The sequence below is a fragment of the Choristoneura fumiferana genome, chromosome 18 (genome assembly GCF_025370935.1).
Source record: "Choristoneura fumiferana chromosome 18, NRCan_CFum_1, whole genome shotgun sequence".
NCBI lineage: Eukaryota > Metazoa > Arthropoda > Insecta > Lepidoptera > Tortricidae > Choristoneura > Choristoneura fumiferana.
The window spans coordinates 9,433,228-9,447,541 of NC_133489.1; the positions used below are offsets into that span (position 1 = coordinate 9,433,228).

Genomic DNA, 14,314 nt, shown 5'->3' on the forward strand with positions numbered 1-14,314 from the left:
GCAATCACTTACTTTTTTTTTCTTAATTCGTACGTTCGGATACGCTAAGGTGCCAGTTACATATTTTATATGGTTTTTATACAGATAAAAACTTTCCGAACCTACTAATCCATAGCCTGCCAACATTTAAGTAATGCGTATTTTTAACATCGACACAGGCAAATAAACGTTAATCAAAAACAAAATTTAACTTAGACATATTTTGACGTTTTCATATTTCTCACTTGTTAATTGTTGTTTACTTTCTCTTTGCGGTTGCGATACTTTTTACTAAAGTATGAAAACATTTCAAGTTTACTTTTTCTGTAATTTTGTATTATAATTAATAAGTACCCAAGTCGAAGAAAAAGTATTGTATGCAACGTTGTATAAGTAAGACAAAAAAAGCTCGTGGCGTCTTTTTCTTACGATGTTCGCTAAAGCTCACATCGTAACTCACGCCACTCGCCTTTTTTGAACCCACAACTGTTGCATAAAATACTATTATTATGCATAACTGTTATTTTTTGTGCATTCGCCCACGGGCAGGCGCACCCTTCAATCCATTTTGAATTGCATCGGTTAAGGTCAACTTCTACAGTTTCGAGGTTGACAGGTGACACCCTTGATTCCAATGTCGTAACATCATCATTAACGCTCCTGACCCTAGCCTAGGCTACAATCATAATCTACTTACGCATTTTATCATCTTTAACTTACATATAACTAGACCTTACCGCAAGAATATTCCACATTTATCACTCGTGGGACTGCTAAATGTATGGTTCTTATGTTCTTATCAGTATTCCCATATTTATATAAACATCATGGTGTGTAACATGATATTACAGAAAACAGCATTGATATACTCAGAATTATATTATACCTACCTACGACGCTCGTATATGATGCTTTGTGATTTACTTTGATGTAATAGTAAATTTGCTAGCGGAACAGAATGCTTTGTATGCAAAAGGCTCGTGCTTCTATTGTCATTTAATCGTAATCATTTTCCATTGTCATCCGTCGATCTTTTAGGTATCATATTTATATTTATTTTTTGTTAACACAATGCAAAACTCATACTTATTGATACCTATATTAAATTACATTCACGCCTAAGTAGGCGTCTATAAGTATAGATTATACATACAGATAATTTTCAAATGGAAGATCAAGTTTACCAAAACGAATATGATAATGAATTGTTATTACTATGACCTGAATGTTTGTTGATAAGTATTATAGAAGTGTGTAATAAAAACATTTTTATTTAAAAATGTTTCAACACGCATTAATCCCTTTTGAGAACAACAATACAAATACGATCAAGGTAAATTGTTCTGATGAATTTGTAATTGGTCATTCCAACAAAAAAGCGGCTATTCGTAAACAGTTTTTGCTAGGCTCTGAGTTACCAGCATACACCGAACAGAAATCATTATATAGGTAAATATGTAGTATTTTTTATACAACAGTAATCATGATAATCAATTATTTATTTAACATCAAAAATGTGATTTACTATGAATTCTTCCGTGCAACATGAAAGTTATTTTATTTTTAGGTACGCCCTGCCCTATGCATTGGGTCTCACCTCACCACAAGTGAAAATCATCATTATTAAGCGAATGTATGAATCATTACGACTCAGCGCAGGTTAGGTACTGAGGATACATAGTAACGCGACGTCTCCTTCTTTCGAGTAAAGAGTGTTAGCGACTGTACTTAATGCCGACACCATCAAATTTTATGAAACTAAACACTATTTATTACTAATTCTTGTACATGTGCAAAAACTGATCCGGTGGAAATATTGAAATTAATAAAAAACCGGCCAAGAGCGTGTCGGACACGCCCAAAATAGGGTTCCGTAGCGATTACAAAAAAAATGAGTAATATTTTTCTAAGGATTTCGTGTTTTATACGGAATCTTCCAAGTTTAGGTATATTTTATATTTTATACCTTAGGCTGCTATTTAAGAGTAAAACTACTAATAATTCTCAAGCAAACTTAGCCGTTATAGTTTTCCTTGAAAGTTTGATATACTTACTACCATCCTGAATTTTTAAATTTTTTCCACCAACCGGTTTAGATTTTAGAGGGGGGGACGCTCGATTTTAGGTAATTAAAATTTGAACTTTAAATATAAATATTTCGCAAAAAAATCAATGAATCGAAAAATCGTCTTAGCAAACCGCTAATAATTTTAAAAAACCTATCCAACGATACCCCACACTATAGGGTTGATGAGAAAAAAAATCACTCGACTTTACGTCTATGGGAGGTACCATAAAAATTGTTTTTTTTTGTTTTTTATTGTACCATTTGGTCGGCATAGTTTACATATAATATATCCGTGCATAATTATAGCTTTCTAGCATTGATAGTCCCTGAGCAAAGCCGCGTACGGACGGACAGACAGACAGACATGGCGAAACTATAAGGGTTCCGTTTTTGCCATTTTGGCTCCAGAACCCTAAAAAAGTAGCCTGTGTGTTATTTCAGAGTTCCAGCTACATACATACATACATAAATTAATTTTCGCCAGAATCCGTCAAAATTTTGCATTTTTAATGTTAGTTAGAATAGAACGCCAAATATTTGTTTATTTATTTAATCAGTGCACAGTATGAGGTTTACCTACACCAAAAAGCCTTGATTGCTAAATTATTATAGGAATAAAAACACAATATAAAATTTTATACAAAAGAAAAATAACAAATACCTACCAGATTATTAATTGAACCGACAAACAAACGTATTCTGGCCCAATATGAGATTTTTATGCATGTAACTAGGTATCTTCAGAACTAAGACTATTACTTAATATTATCACCGTAGGCCACCCATTTTTTCTTGAAACAATAGCCACTTAGTGTTGTTTGATTGACCTTGTAGGTCGATAAATACCTCAGAATAAATAGCCAGCCGAAATGAGTGATGCAAATGTCACCGACGCGAAGCTGAAATGCAAGAAATCAATTACGGACACAATTTTATTTATCACATATTTCTAGAATAGTACCTAGGTATACCAGGCAAATAGGTACTAAGGTTAGGTACGTGTTCCATTTTCACAACAGATAAATACATGTAATGAATACGAATAAGATACTTCAGATGAAGAATATTCTTCATTTATTTTATTTATTTTATTCAGAACACAGTCGTTTACAAACATTCATTTTTTAAACTATGACTTAAATATAGTTTAGACCTAGAGTTTCCTTTACATTAAATTGCAGTGTATATCTAACGAAACCACATGCCCTGAGATAACAATCTTTTTTTTTACATTTAGGCTGAAATAATTTGGAATACTTACATAAGTACCTACTTATAAAGTTATAATACTACTTACTAACATTTTGTGATTGTACAAGAATGGAACTATGACCTACTAATACGCGTCAAAGAACAATCGAGGGCACAAATCTCGCACAAATATATACATACATGCGGCTATCGCGTCAAATACGTGTATGGGCATTTTTGACACCGTGATAACTTACGTACATCCATGACCTCGACTGAACAATCTACACATACATTAATAAACAAAAATTATACATTAGTGATTATCAAAAAGCACGTTTTAACGAGTTAATAGTACAATTAAATAAATCTACGTCCTTAACTTTTTCATTTTCATTGAATAATTCGCAAGCACGCTTTATGAATGCATTTTGTGCATAGCACGTCCTACTTCGAGGAGGGAAAAACAAGTCTTTTTTTCGGCACTGGCGCTGACATTTACGAGGGACTCTGAAGCCAATTTGATGAAATAATGAGGGGATATCCAATTTGTTGTGCAACATTTTAAAGAGTAAAACTGAATCTACGCAATCCCGACGATCGCTGTGCGTACCTATATGAAGTTTATGGTAATGCCAATGAATCCTCATAGCTACAGTGAGTGGCCAGTTCTAAAGCCAAGAGCTTTAACATTTTTTTTTGTATCCTTGCTATACTTTTAATGTCGATAGCATGATAGGGTTTTCGGGGCCATCCTGTCAAAGTGATTAGTGGTTAAAGAATTAATGCAAATGGAATGGATTTTATCATTCCTGTGAAATTTTAATTTACGTAGTTTATGTTGCACTCGTTTTTTGAGTTTTTTCTAGTTTTAATATCAAGTTACTATAATCATTTCCTTTCATAAATAATATACCTAACTATTATTATTATTATTTATCCTAGTCCGTTAACGTTTGCGGTTCTACACACACATAACTGTAGCTTCGATGACAATGTCCTTCTGTAATTGTAAAAAGCGAAAAAAAATGCCCGTGTTTCTACATTGGCATTACTGTGTTAAATTGTCAACAATTGTTGTTCTCAATAGATAAGTTGACAATGGTTTTGTTTTGAGTGAGAAATAATGCGACAATCCGGGAACTGGTACATTGGTAGAGTTTATAACAGTAAGTCACTGTATATAGTTATGTTAACGACTTGTTACTTTCTGCATTTTACTTATGATACACGTCCAGGTTGAAAGATAAATTGTAAAAATAGAAATAATTAATAAATACTAGCTTTTACCCGCTGCTTCGCTGGCGTAAACCATAAACATTACAAAGAAGCAAGCAATCAAGCAAGCATGTAAGTGAGCATGTAAGTAAGCATGTAATTATGCAAGTAAAAGTGTAAGCAACCTTGCATTCAAGCCTGTATTTAAACATGCAAGCATCTAAGCAAGCTTGCAAGTGAGCTTAGTTCGCTCGCGTGTACCATAAACATTTCAAAGAAGCAGGCAATCAAGCATGTAAGCAAGCAGGCACATAGCAGATCAAGCAAGCATAGGCTCAAATGTGCATGCAATAATGCAAGCAATCAGAGTTAGTGCGCCAGTGGTGGTAGTGAAAATCAGTTATTTAGTTTAAATTTTAATTTAATATACCCACTGCCCATTAAATAAAACGCACAGCGGGTCTAAATTGGATGGATACAGCAAAATCCAGAGAAGACTGGCTTACCTTGGAGGAGGCCTTTACCTGCAGAGGGGTTCTTGCAGAATAATTAGCATGAATAAAATTAATCTTGTTTAAATATTATCTTGTTAAAAAAAACAAGAAAACATACTAACACTAAATTTAAAATTAATTAAGTATTTTTTTTTTTAACTAACACCACTTCTTTGTAAACTTAGATTCTGGAAGAAATAAAGCCTTTTTTATTTTTATTTTATTTTTATACCCATTACTCGCGACTCCGTCCGCATAGAATTCGGTTACCGCTATCCCGCAGGAACTATGCAATTTTCCGGGAAAAATATCCTATGTCCTTCTAGTATACCGAATTTCATCTAAATTGGTTTTTAATCGGTTAAGACGTGCTGTAGGTAAGAAACAAACAAATAGACTTACAAACTTTCGCATTTATAATATTAGATAGTGGGATTATCCGGCCGTTGGGGCCGAAATGTTCTCGAATGGAGACCGCGGATCGGCCAGCTCAGCGCAGGGCGTCCACGAACAAGATTAACGGATGACCTGGTTAAAGCCGCGGTTTCTCGGTGGATGCAGGCTGCTTCTAACCAAAGCAACTGGGGTATATAGGGGAGGCCTAGCTATGGCCAACTGTGGACGTCCTACAGCTGACATGATGATGATGATTATGCTTTTGATACAGTCAAAAGAGCAGTTCGAAAAAATACAATCAGTCGCTTTGTGTAGTTAACTAACCCGTTAAGCTGGTCCAACTTTTATAATCTCAATCTATAACGCCCGTCGTTTATTCTTGTATTTTTAAATTGCCAATTTATCACGTATGTATGACCCGCTAAATATCCTGGGCTGGTGCATGTCGTCACATTAGAAACTTTTACGAATAAATAACCTTCATAATTCTACTGCTCCAATTCCGTGTACTGTGAGCTCGATTATTTGCTCTTGTGACAATGTTATCTCAACATTTACCTGAGCACAGTGCACTCTTAGGTACCTGCTGCCCAAAGGAATTTAAAATCTTTGTAGTATGGGGATGTTCTCATTGTGCATGGCATGACTCACTTAGTTTTCTTTCTTCGGAATACTATGTTTACACTCTGGTAACCCCGTAGTCGATTGATGTTGTCACCACATCACCAATTATGAGCAGGTAAAGTAACACAAAGACAATAATTATAGCATATAATTTTATGAACAAACTTGTAAACAGCAAATTTCACAAATTACATGTTAGGTACTTAATTCCACGTATTTATCGTACCGCAACAATAACAAAAATACCTACGTCTATTTCAGTGATTTATGCGTACAAGCTCCTTATTTACTCGTACTACTGTGAAATTAATTTTTCGCTTACCTCACGTCATACACAAGAAACAAATAAACGAAGGATTCTTTACACCTGGAAATTGAAATTCTAATACCCATTGTTCTTCGGTTTCTTTTAAACTGAAAAATAAAACAATATTTTACTGTTTACGGTCCTTGAGAATACTTCACATGGTATTGTTATGGTAAAAACAGCTCATGATATTTATATGAATGATAATCATGTTTAAAATAAACCGGCCAAGTGCGAGTCGGACTCGCACACGAAGGGTTCCGTACCATCTATACAACATTCATTAGACATTAACAAAAAACGTCAAAAAATGTTATTTAAATTTACACTTTGCATCTTCCAGCGACTTTGATCACGGCGGCGGCGGGGACGACGGTGGGCTGGACGTCACCGACGCTGCCCATCCTGCTGGCGCCCGACTCGCCCATCGAGACCTCCCGCGACCAGAGCTCATGGATCGCCTCGATTATGATCCTCTGTTCAGGTACAGCAATATACTGATGCGCCGAGCGAAGTTCGCTGTTTTTTCGGAAAATAAAAAATATCTACTCAGAATTATGTTTTTGCAAATGTAATTTCCATAAGGTAGAATAGGTATAAATCATACCTCCTATCTCGCTGGTAAATACAAATAAAGCCGCCGAAGATGTAACCTACTGGTTCCATAACTGCCTTCTCACTCTATCCTTGAATATACCTATCAATGCTAGTATGTTTTTACAAATAAAATAAAATAAATAAAAGCAGATTTGTCAGAAGAAAGCACCACATATAGAATATTTTTTTAGAAATGCAAGATCAATTTTGAATTCCGAAAACGGAAAATTTTGTTTTAAGTTTATGTATTCTCGCCAAAAATTACATGCAGTTCACATATTGTCTCACACACAATATACCAGTGATCAATGTAATTTATGCTTCATAAGTAGGTATTGAAGATATAATTAGAACAATAAACTCTGACACATTTTGTAACTAGCCCATTAGTCGCAACAAACAACTCGCGTGCCTACAAAATCTGCGAGTCATATTTCGCCAGACAAATCTAAATTCAGAAGCATCTCATCGATTTCACAATTTATTCTGAAAATGACACTAAAATTGTATGTAGTTAATGAAACTAATAATCACAATCAAGAGTTATTAATCCTATCACTATCAGTAGACGTGATCTTTAGGCCACTAAAGTTTTTCATATCATTTCGTTTGTAATTCTACCTTATTACGTTAATCAATTTGGTATTGCATTATATCTATGTTCTTATTTACACGTTGAGTGAGTCTGCATAAGTTTTACACATCTTTATGCCGATATTGAAGAAGGCTAATAGTATTAAATATATTGAACCGGATAACTCACGTCTTAAATCGAGTTTAGCTTGACATGTTTCGGGCTAATCCGTAGCCCTTCCATAGCAAGGCTAATAGTTTCAAGAAACTATACGTATCCAAGGATCGTGACCTTTTTCAGCTTACAAAGAACTACCTAGTAGGTACTTAAATATTTAGGACCACATACCTAATGCTAATTTCGATCTCGCTTGCAAACGCCAAACTTTACCCGGATGCTTGTACAAGCGTGTTATGAAAAACCCTGTTCTATTTATAAGTGTCACACTACGGCACACGCATGAGTTCCCCAAATAAACCATAAAAATACAAAGGCTGATCAAATATGCACGCACCACGTGAACATGAAATTTGTTACGGTAGTCAGTAATGTGATAGGTAGAATAGTCATGGATTCGCATCAAGTAAGTAAATATAAACTATTTTGCTATTTCTAATTTCAGCGGTGAGTCCGATCCCTGCTTCATACCTGGCCGACCGAATCGGCACGAAGAAGACGCTCCTACTGGCAGCTGTTCCGTATATCATCGGCTGGGTCCTGGTGATGTTCGCGGGGAACATACCCACGATCTACGTGTCGCGCCTCATCTCCGGCCTGGGCTATGGTATCGCGTATACCGCCGCTCCTATGTACTTGGGAGAAATAGCCTCCGATGAGGTCCGAGGCGCAATGACCACTCTCATCACTGTCATGTCAAAGGTACCTAACGACGTTACATTCATATATATATATATTCATTTTTTCTGACAATAATTTGTGCGTATAGTTTGTTTATTTTAAACAAATAACCATTAATAACTAAAAAAAAAATATTTTTTTTTCAGTTCGGAATCCTATCGCAGTACGCCATTGGACCATACGTTTCTATACTGGGACTAGCGAGCTTCAATATCGCTATACCAATACTATTTGTGGTAACATTCAGTACCATGCCAGAATCTCCGTATTATTTTTTGAAGTCAGGACAACCTGATCAAGCCGAGAGATCACTCAAGAAACTCCGTGGTAGAGGATATATGAGAGGAGAACTGGACAGTATGACACATCTGGTGAACGAGAACATGAAAGATAAAAGTCGGTGGCTGGACTTGTTGACAGTTGGTGGGAATAGAAAAGGTCTTATAATTCTATACGGGATATACTTCACGCAACAGTTTTGCGGGAGCACTGCGATTATATCATACACTCAGCAAATCTTCGGAGCTGCCGAAGGTGGTTTGGGAGCGAAGGAGTCTTGTATTCTCTTCGGTGCCGTGCAGTTGTTAACATCTGCAATTTCTTCACAGCTAGTCGATAGATTAGGGAGAAAACCTCTCCTTCTTGTGTCCTCGTGTGGCGTTGGCTTAGCTAACATTATTATAGGGGCATACTTTTTCATGAAACAGGAAAACAGTGAGTATGTCGTTAATATTAAATTCATTCCTATTGTTGTGATACCTATATTTATATTTTCATACACTATAGGGTTAGCTACAGTGCCTTTCGCTATAACGTCGGAAATATTTCCCACGAATATAAAATCCAAGGCTACGTGTGCGATACAAATATTTGTTGCTTTAATGACATTCGCAGTTACAAAGTTGTATCAAGTGGTCGAGGATTCATTGGGGTTGTACGTAGTATTCTGGGCTTTCGGAGCGTTGTCAGTGGCTGGAGTGGTGTTCATTCTTGTGCTACTTCCTGAAACCAAGGGCCAATCGTTCGCCGCCATTCAAGATAGGTTGTACAAGAGTGAAAAAGTTGTTTATGAAAAGCGAGACAATCACTTCGATAGAGTAAGGCTGAGCATTTAAATTACCTTAATTGTATACATAATTTGTTACTAAAACATATACTTAATTAATTTTCATTCAAGACCAGAGCCCAGTAACATAAAATAATACAAGTGAATAGTATTAGCGATTTTGCATCAAAATTCAACAACACTCTTCGCTTGCAGGCTTGCTTTAATTATCAAGAAATATATTTGTGTAATGTCACAAAATTACAAGAAATAAAATGTTGTATTTCAGAACATAACAAATCAAATCATTGTTGTTAACCTGTTTGTATAAAAAAAGATGCTGAACAATTGACTGACTGGGATATCGAGGCACGGGCTAATCGAAAAGCCCAGAGCTGGAAATTTTACACAAAGCTTTATTTTATTTATCCATATTGTCATGCAGACGAGCACTAAAGATGAGTTTTGAAAAATCTCACGTGATAGGGAGTTTCCCAATGAAGGCGAAACCATCGCCACTAGCTAATTACTTAAATTAGTTTTCGTCAGTATTTAGGTACTCATTATTAAAATATAATTTTAATAAAGGCGTTCTCAGCAAGTGTGATATTTAAGATTACATTTCAATACTTACTTGTGTTTTAATAAATAATTTTAGGCACGAAGTCCTAAATTAGGGTGAGAATAGTTGAACAGCAAATTTTACAAACCTCGTTAATTCATAAAAGTAGGAAAATATACCTACTAATAATAATAGTAGATTGTTCAACAAGGAACTAAAATAAGCCATAACGACACGAGATGTTTATATACCATATAATCATTGTGTTTCACGAAATTAAATCGTGTTTTTTTAATATGTTCGCACAGTTGTCATTATGAGGTTATTTCCACACCCTAAAATTTTTCTATACCTACACAATCACTGAAAATGACGCCTCCATTCAGAAACACCGTGATTGGCTGTTTAGGGGTTTCCAAAGTACATTAAAAAAAATACTTTAAGAGCGTTTATACCTGCTGAGCTGGCAACGTTGCATTTTGTTAGTTTTTCTCGATTATTCCATAAAAATTGAATGAAAATTAAAAATATTTTCTGATAGAACACTTCTTAATATATAAGTTAATGTGTATACTCCAATAATTATTCGTGATAGACTTTTACATTCCTTAAAAACGAATTAATGTTTATGACCGGTTTATAAAGAAAATAAAAGTCTATAACGAATAATTATTGGTGTAGACACATTAACGTATATATATTAAGAAGTGTTCTATCAGACAACATTATTATTTTTCATTCAATTTTTTATGAGATAATCGAGAAAAACTAACAAAAATGCAACGTTGTCAGCTCAGCAGGTATAAACGCTCTTAATCCCTCGAGATTAATGAGGAGCTTTAGACATTATATATTTCCAGTTTCAGCATTTTAACTTTGTTTCGAACTGTAAGTATTTTAAATTTACATATATTATACCTACTTATATTATAATACCTCGTATGGCACTATAAATAAATGATTACAGATTTAAATACACTAGATACTACTATTTAAATATACTACATAGAATTCACTAGATTGCAATTTTCAATTCAGTTATGCTGACGAACAAATCTCGAATCTCTTCATCCGATACGAATTTAAAGAATAATAATTATTTTGTACTTACCAGTAATTATGTACTTACATTAAGATACATAATTTAACTATTGCAATTTATAAATAATTATTTGATATAGTTTTATGTTTTTAAGTTGTATGAAATATATGAGCCAGTTGTGACCCGTTAAATAGCAAAGGCAAATGGATGGAGTTCAAAAAGTGACGACGGGCGGAAAAATGTATGGTATGGTTTCACGACAGAATGTTTCGAAATATTTCTAAAAACCGGTGTGAAAATGCAACTCTTTGACCTCCATCTAGATAATGATGACTGGCGACTAATTTGGTCTTAATAAGGTAGGTAGAAATTAACTCTCATTGATATCGACATTACTAATATCAGTGACTTGAGAGTTTTAGGTTTGTGAAATGTACCAAAAATCTGTAATGTCCACCTTTGTATAGGTACGTGTGATTATATTACTCACGCTCCGAGCTCGTGGTCCGTTTTTACGCAAGTTCATCGACCTCTCGCGTTTCAAGAGTACCTATGGAACTTTTTATTTGGCTTAATAGATTCGAATAACGAGCTGTATTACGAGTATACTTTAGAGCACGAAGAAATGAGACCATTTTATAACAGTCTGAATTACTCAAGGACTTACAAAAGATACAATTGTGTTTTATTATAGTCTGCGTTGCTATTCAGAATACAACACTATTATGGACCTAATCTAGATAAGTGGTTGATGATTGAATTTTATTTACTATGACGCTAGCGTTTCTTTCTTCATTGCTTCTACTGCCAGGTAAACACTGTACAACGAGTGTCTCGGCCGCGCAATGAACAACGAAAACGGCTTTCTAACCGCCGGTCGTAAATTGTGGCCGTTTTGCTACAGTTCTGTACCTACCATATTCACTAGTGTTAATGACGTCACGAGTCCCCCTTACAGATAATGCCGATAATTTAAATCATTCCAAGTTCAAAGGTCCTCACACGCGTTGGAAATTTATAAATATGAAATATACCTACCCATGGAATATAGTAATATCACGTGATGCTGTACGAGGTACGGTAATCATACTTGCTTGGTAACACGGCCGATTTCGCATAAACGAATGGGTAGTATAAAACCCACGACTCAATTCCTGCATTTATTATGGAACCTGTTTTGTTTCAGTATTCGAAATTGTTATTATTTTATTACTGTTCTCACACTTAAATTTGAGAGGAATTTTCCAATTGTGCTAGGTTTATATAATCAATATTAAATTATCTACATGACTGAAACACTAAATAATTTCTCCCGAGTGTTAATCAGTCTCGAAGTCTTTTAAATCTGTATATCTATCAATTTATCTAATAACCTAATAACCTTTAAACGAACAATTCTTGTATCTTTATTAATTTTAAGGATCTCGGAAACGGCTGTATCGATTTTGGCAAAATTTGCTATGAGGGTTTTAAGGGGCGAACAATCGATCTAGCTTGGTCTTATCTCTGTTTTTTGAGTTTTAGTCCAACATAAACCTTAGTCGCCCTGGTACTATTACCAAACCGCAATGTGAGTAGGATTCAAAGATTATAACTTCATTTATTTGATGTAAGCGTATATAATAACTCTCACTTCCATTCCTTGTCTCATCGCGGTTTAATGATAACTCTATTCGTTCAATAAATTACTGCAATGTATAAGAGCTTAGGTAACCATAATTGCGGCGAAATGGACCATAATATAAGCTTGTTTTTAAATTAAATTGTGTGCCTTACGATAAAACGAATAAAAAAAAGTAATAATACACTAATGATTAATACACCGTCACTTTAGACTCTAAAGTTACAGAGTCCTTAACTCTCCAATCTCTTGTTAACTGTACTTACTGATATATACATAGGTTAAAGCTTAGTTTTTGAAAATCATTTGATGTCTTAACAGTTTTAAGAGCATTTAATGCTGTGATGTCAATCTTGAAACATTCCTGTAATTTATACAATGATCCTGTTCTGTAAACGAAACGTTCAAATGTAAAGGAAACGGATAAATTACTAAAGCAATTTGTTTAGTTGCAAATGGTGTCAAAATAATTCGTAAACAAAGTGCCTTGAATATTAAAAAAGTTATACCTACTTTACTGGTGTTTTATTAATTTTATATTTATTTATTTTTCTGTCACCCACGCAAATTCAACGTTTCCTTTGTGGTAGAGTCATTAAGTCATTATATCATGACCCCTGTAAGTTACTCGCAATGTTATCTCGTAAGAACAACAATTAGGTAAGTAAAGTAAGATGACTGTTGGCCATTAGACAATATACCGGTGAAGTTTTTTTTTTTAATTCCCCGCATTTGCAGTGCATCGTCATTGGATTACCGATAGCGCTATCGTTAGTAGGTAGCACATTGTGCTACGCGATTAGAAAAAATACTATTATGCAACTGTATGGTAATAGGGGTACTTAAAACACGAGAGGGTCACATGAGTGTTTTAAGGCCTAATTACGTACAGTTGCATACAATATTTAATCTGCATCCATTTCCATCTCTATCATGTGTTCCGCGAACCATTAAGAGTGACCTGCATTGCAACGAGAACTATGTCTGGCCCCCGACCTGCGCCCGGTACGCGCCCGACGACCTGCGCCTAGTGCGCCGGTTTGTGCGCGCCCCGGTACTGTACTGATGTATGAAATCTCATTACGATATAGATTTCTGTATCGTAATGTAAGTAATGACCATTATGATACAGCCGTGTTCATAATAGAATCCAATGTCGTAATGCTGGTCATTATCTATAGTTATTGCACGCATACTGGAGGATGTATTACATGGGTGTAGATAATAGTACATTGTGCATTAAGGGGCGTAAGAAGGGGATTACTAACGGGAGTCTATTAGAAGCCCGACACCGGAGTCGGAGGGGTTTTAATGACCCGAGTTTGTAATCCCCTTACGGCCCGTGATACACACAATGATTTTCATTACATTGCGAGGGAAAAAATGATGAAAATTAAATTTCTTTGTTCTTCCTTCGGGTAGGAAAACTATACGTAAATCCATAATTCCCGCGGGAACAATAGAGGCCATTGTCCTTTTGTACATAGGCCTGGAATAACGTCATTGACGAGGAAGTGTGATGAAAACAAAATAAAAATTGATAGACCGCTAAACTCTCCAGCAATGTTGCATACCGCATTGCATACCAATGAGGGCTATCGCGTATGAATTCGCCGCTAGAGGCGCTAGTGTAGCGAGAGGTCTCCGAAATGTCAAATATCATTGTTTTTGGGTGAGCTACGCGCCTACCTGAAATTAATTATGGCAAATATGCGTTACGGGGAAATGAATGTCTGTG

General features: G+C 35.3%; 1 protein-coding gene across 1 annotated transcript in view; it reads left to right on the forward strand.

Annotated features, from left to right (window-relative positions):
- LOC141437664 (facilitated trehalose transporter Tret1-like) overlaps positions 1-13,088 on the forward strand; it is a 28,144-nt gene extending 15,056 nt beyond the window's left edge. The window contains exons 2-4 of the mRNA XM_074101115.1: positions 6,621-6,761; positions 8,071-8,327; positions 8,453-13,088. Of these exons, the coding sequence (XP_073957216.1) occupies positions 6,621-6,761; positions 8,071-8,327; positions 8,453-9,421 (1,367 nt within the window). The 3' untranslated portion in view covers positions 9,422-13,088. The remainder of the gene's footprint in view (positions 1-6,620; positions 6,762-8,070; positions 8,328-8,452) is intronic.
- The last annotated feature ends 1,226 nt before the right edge of the window (positions 13,089-14,314 follow it).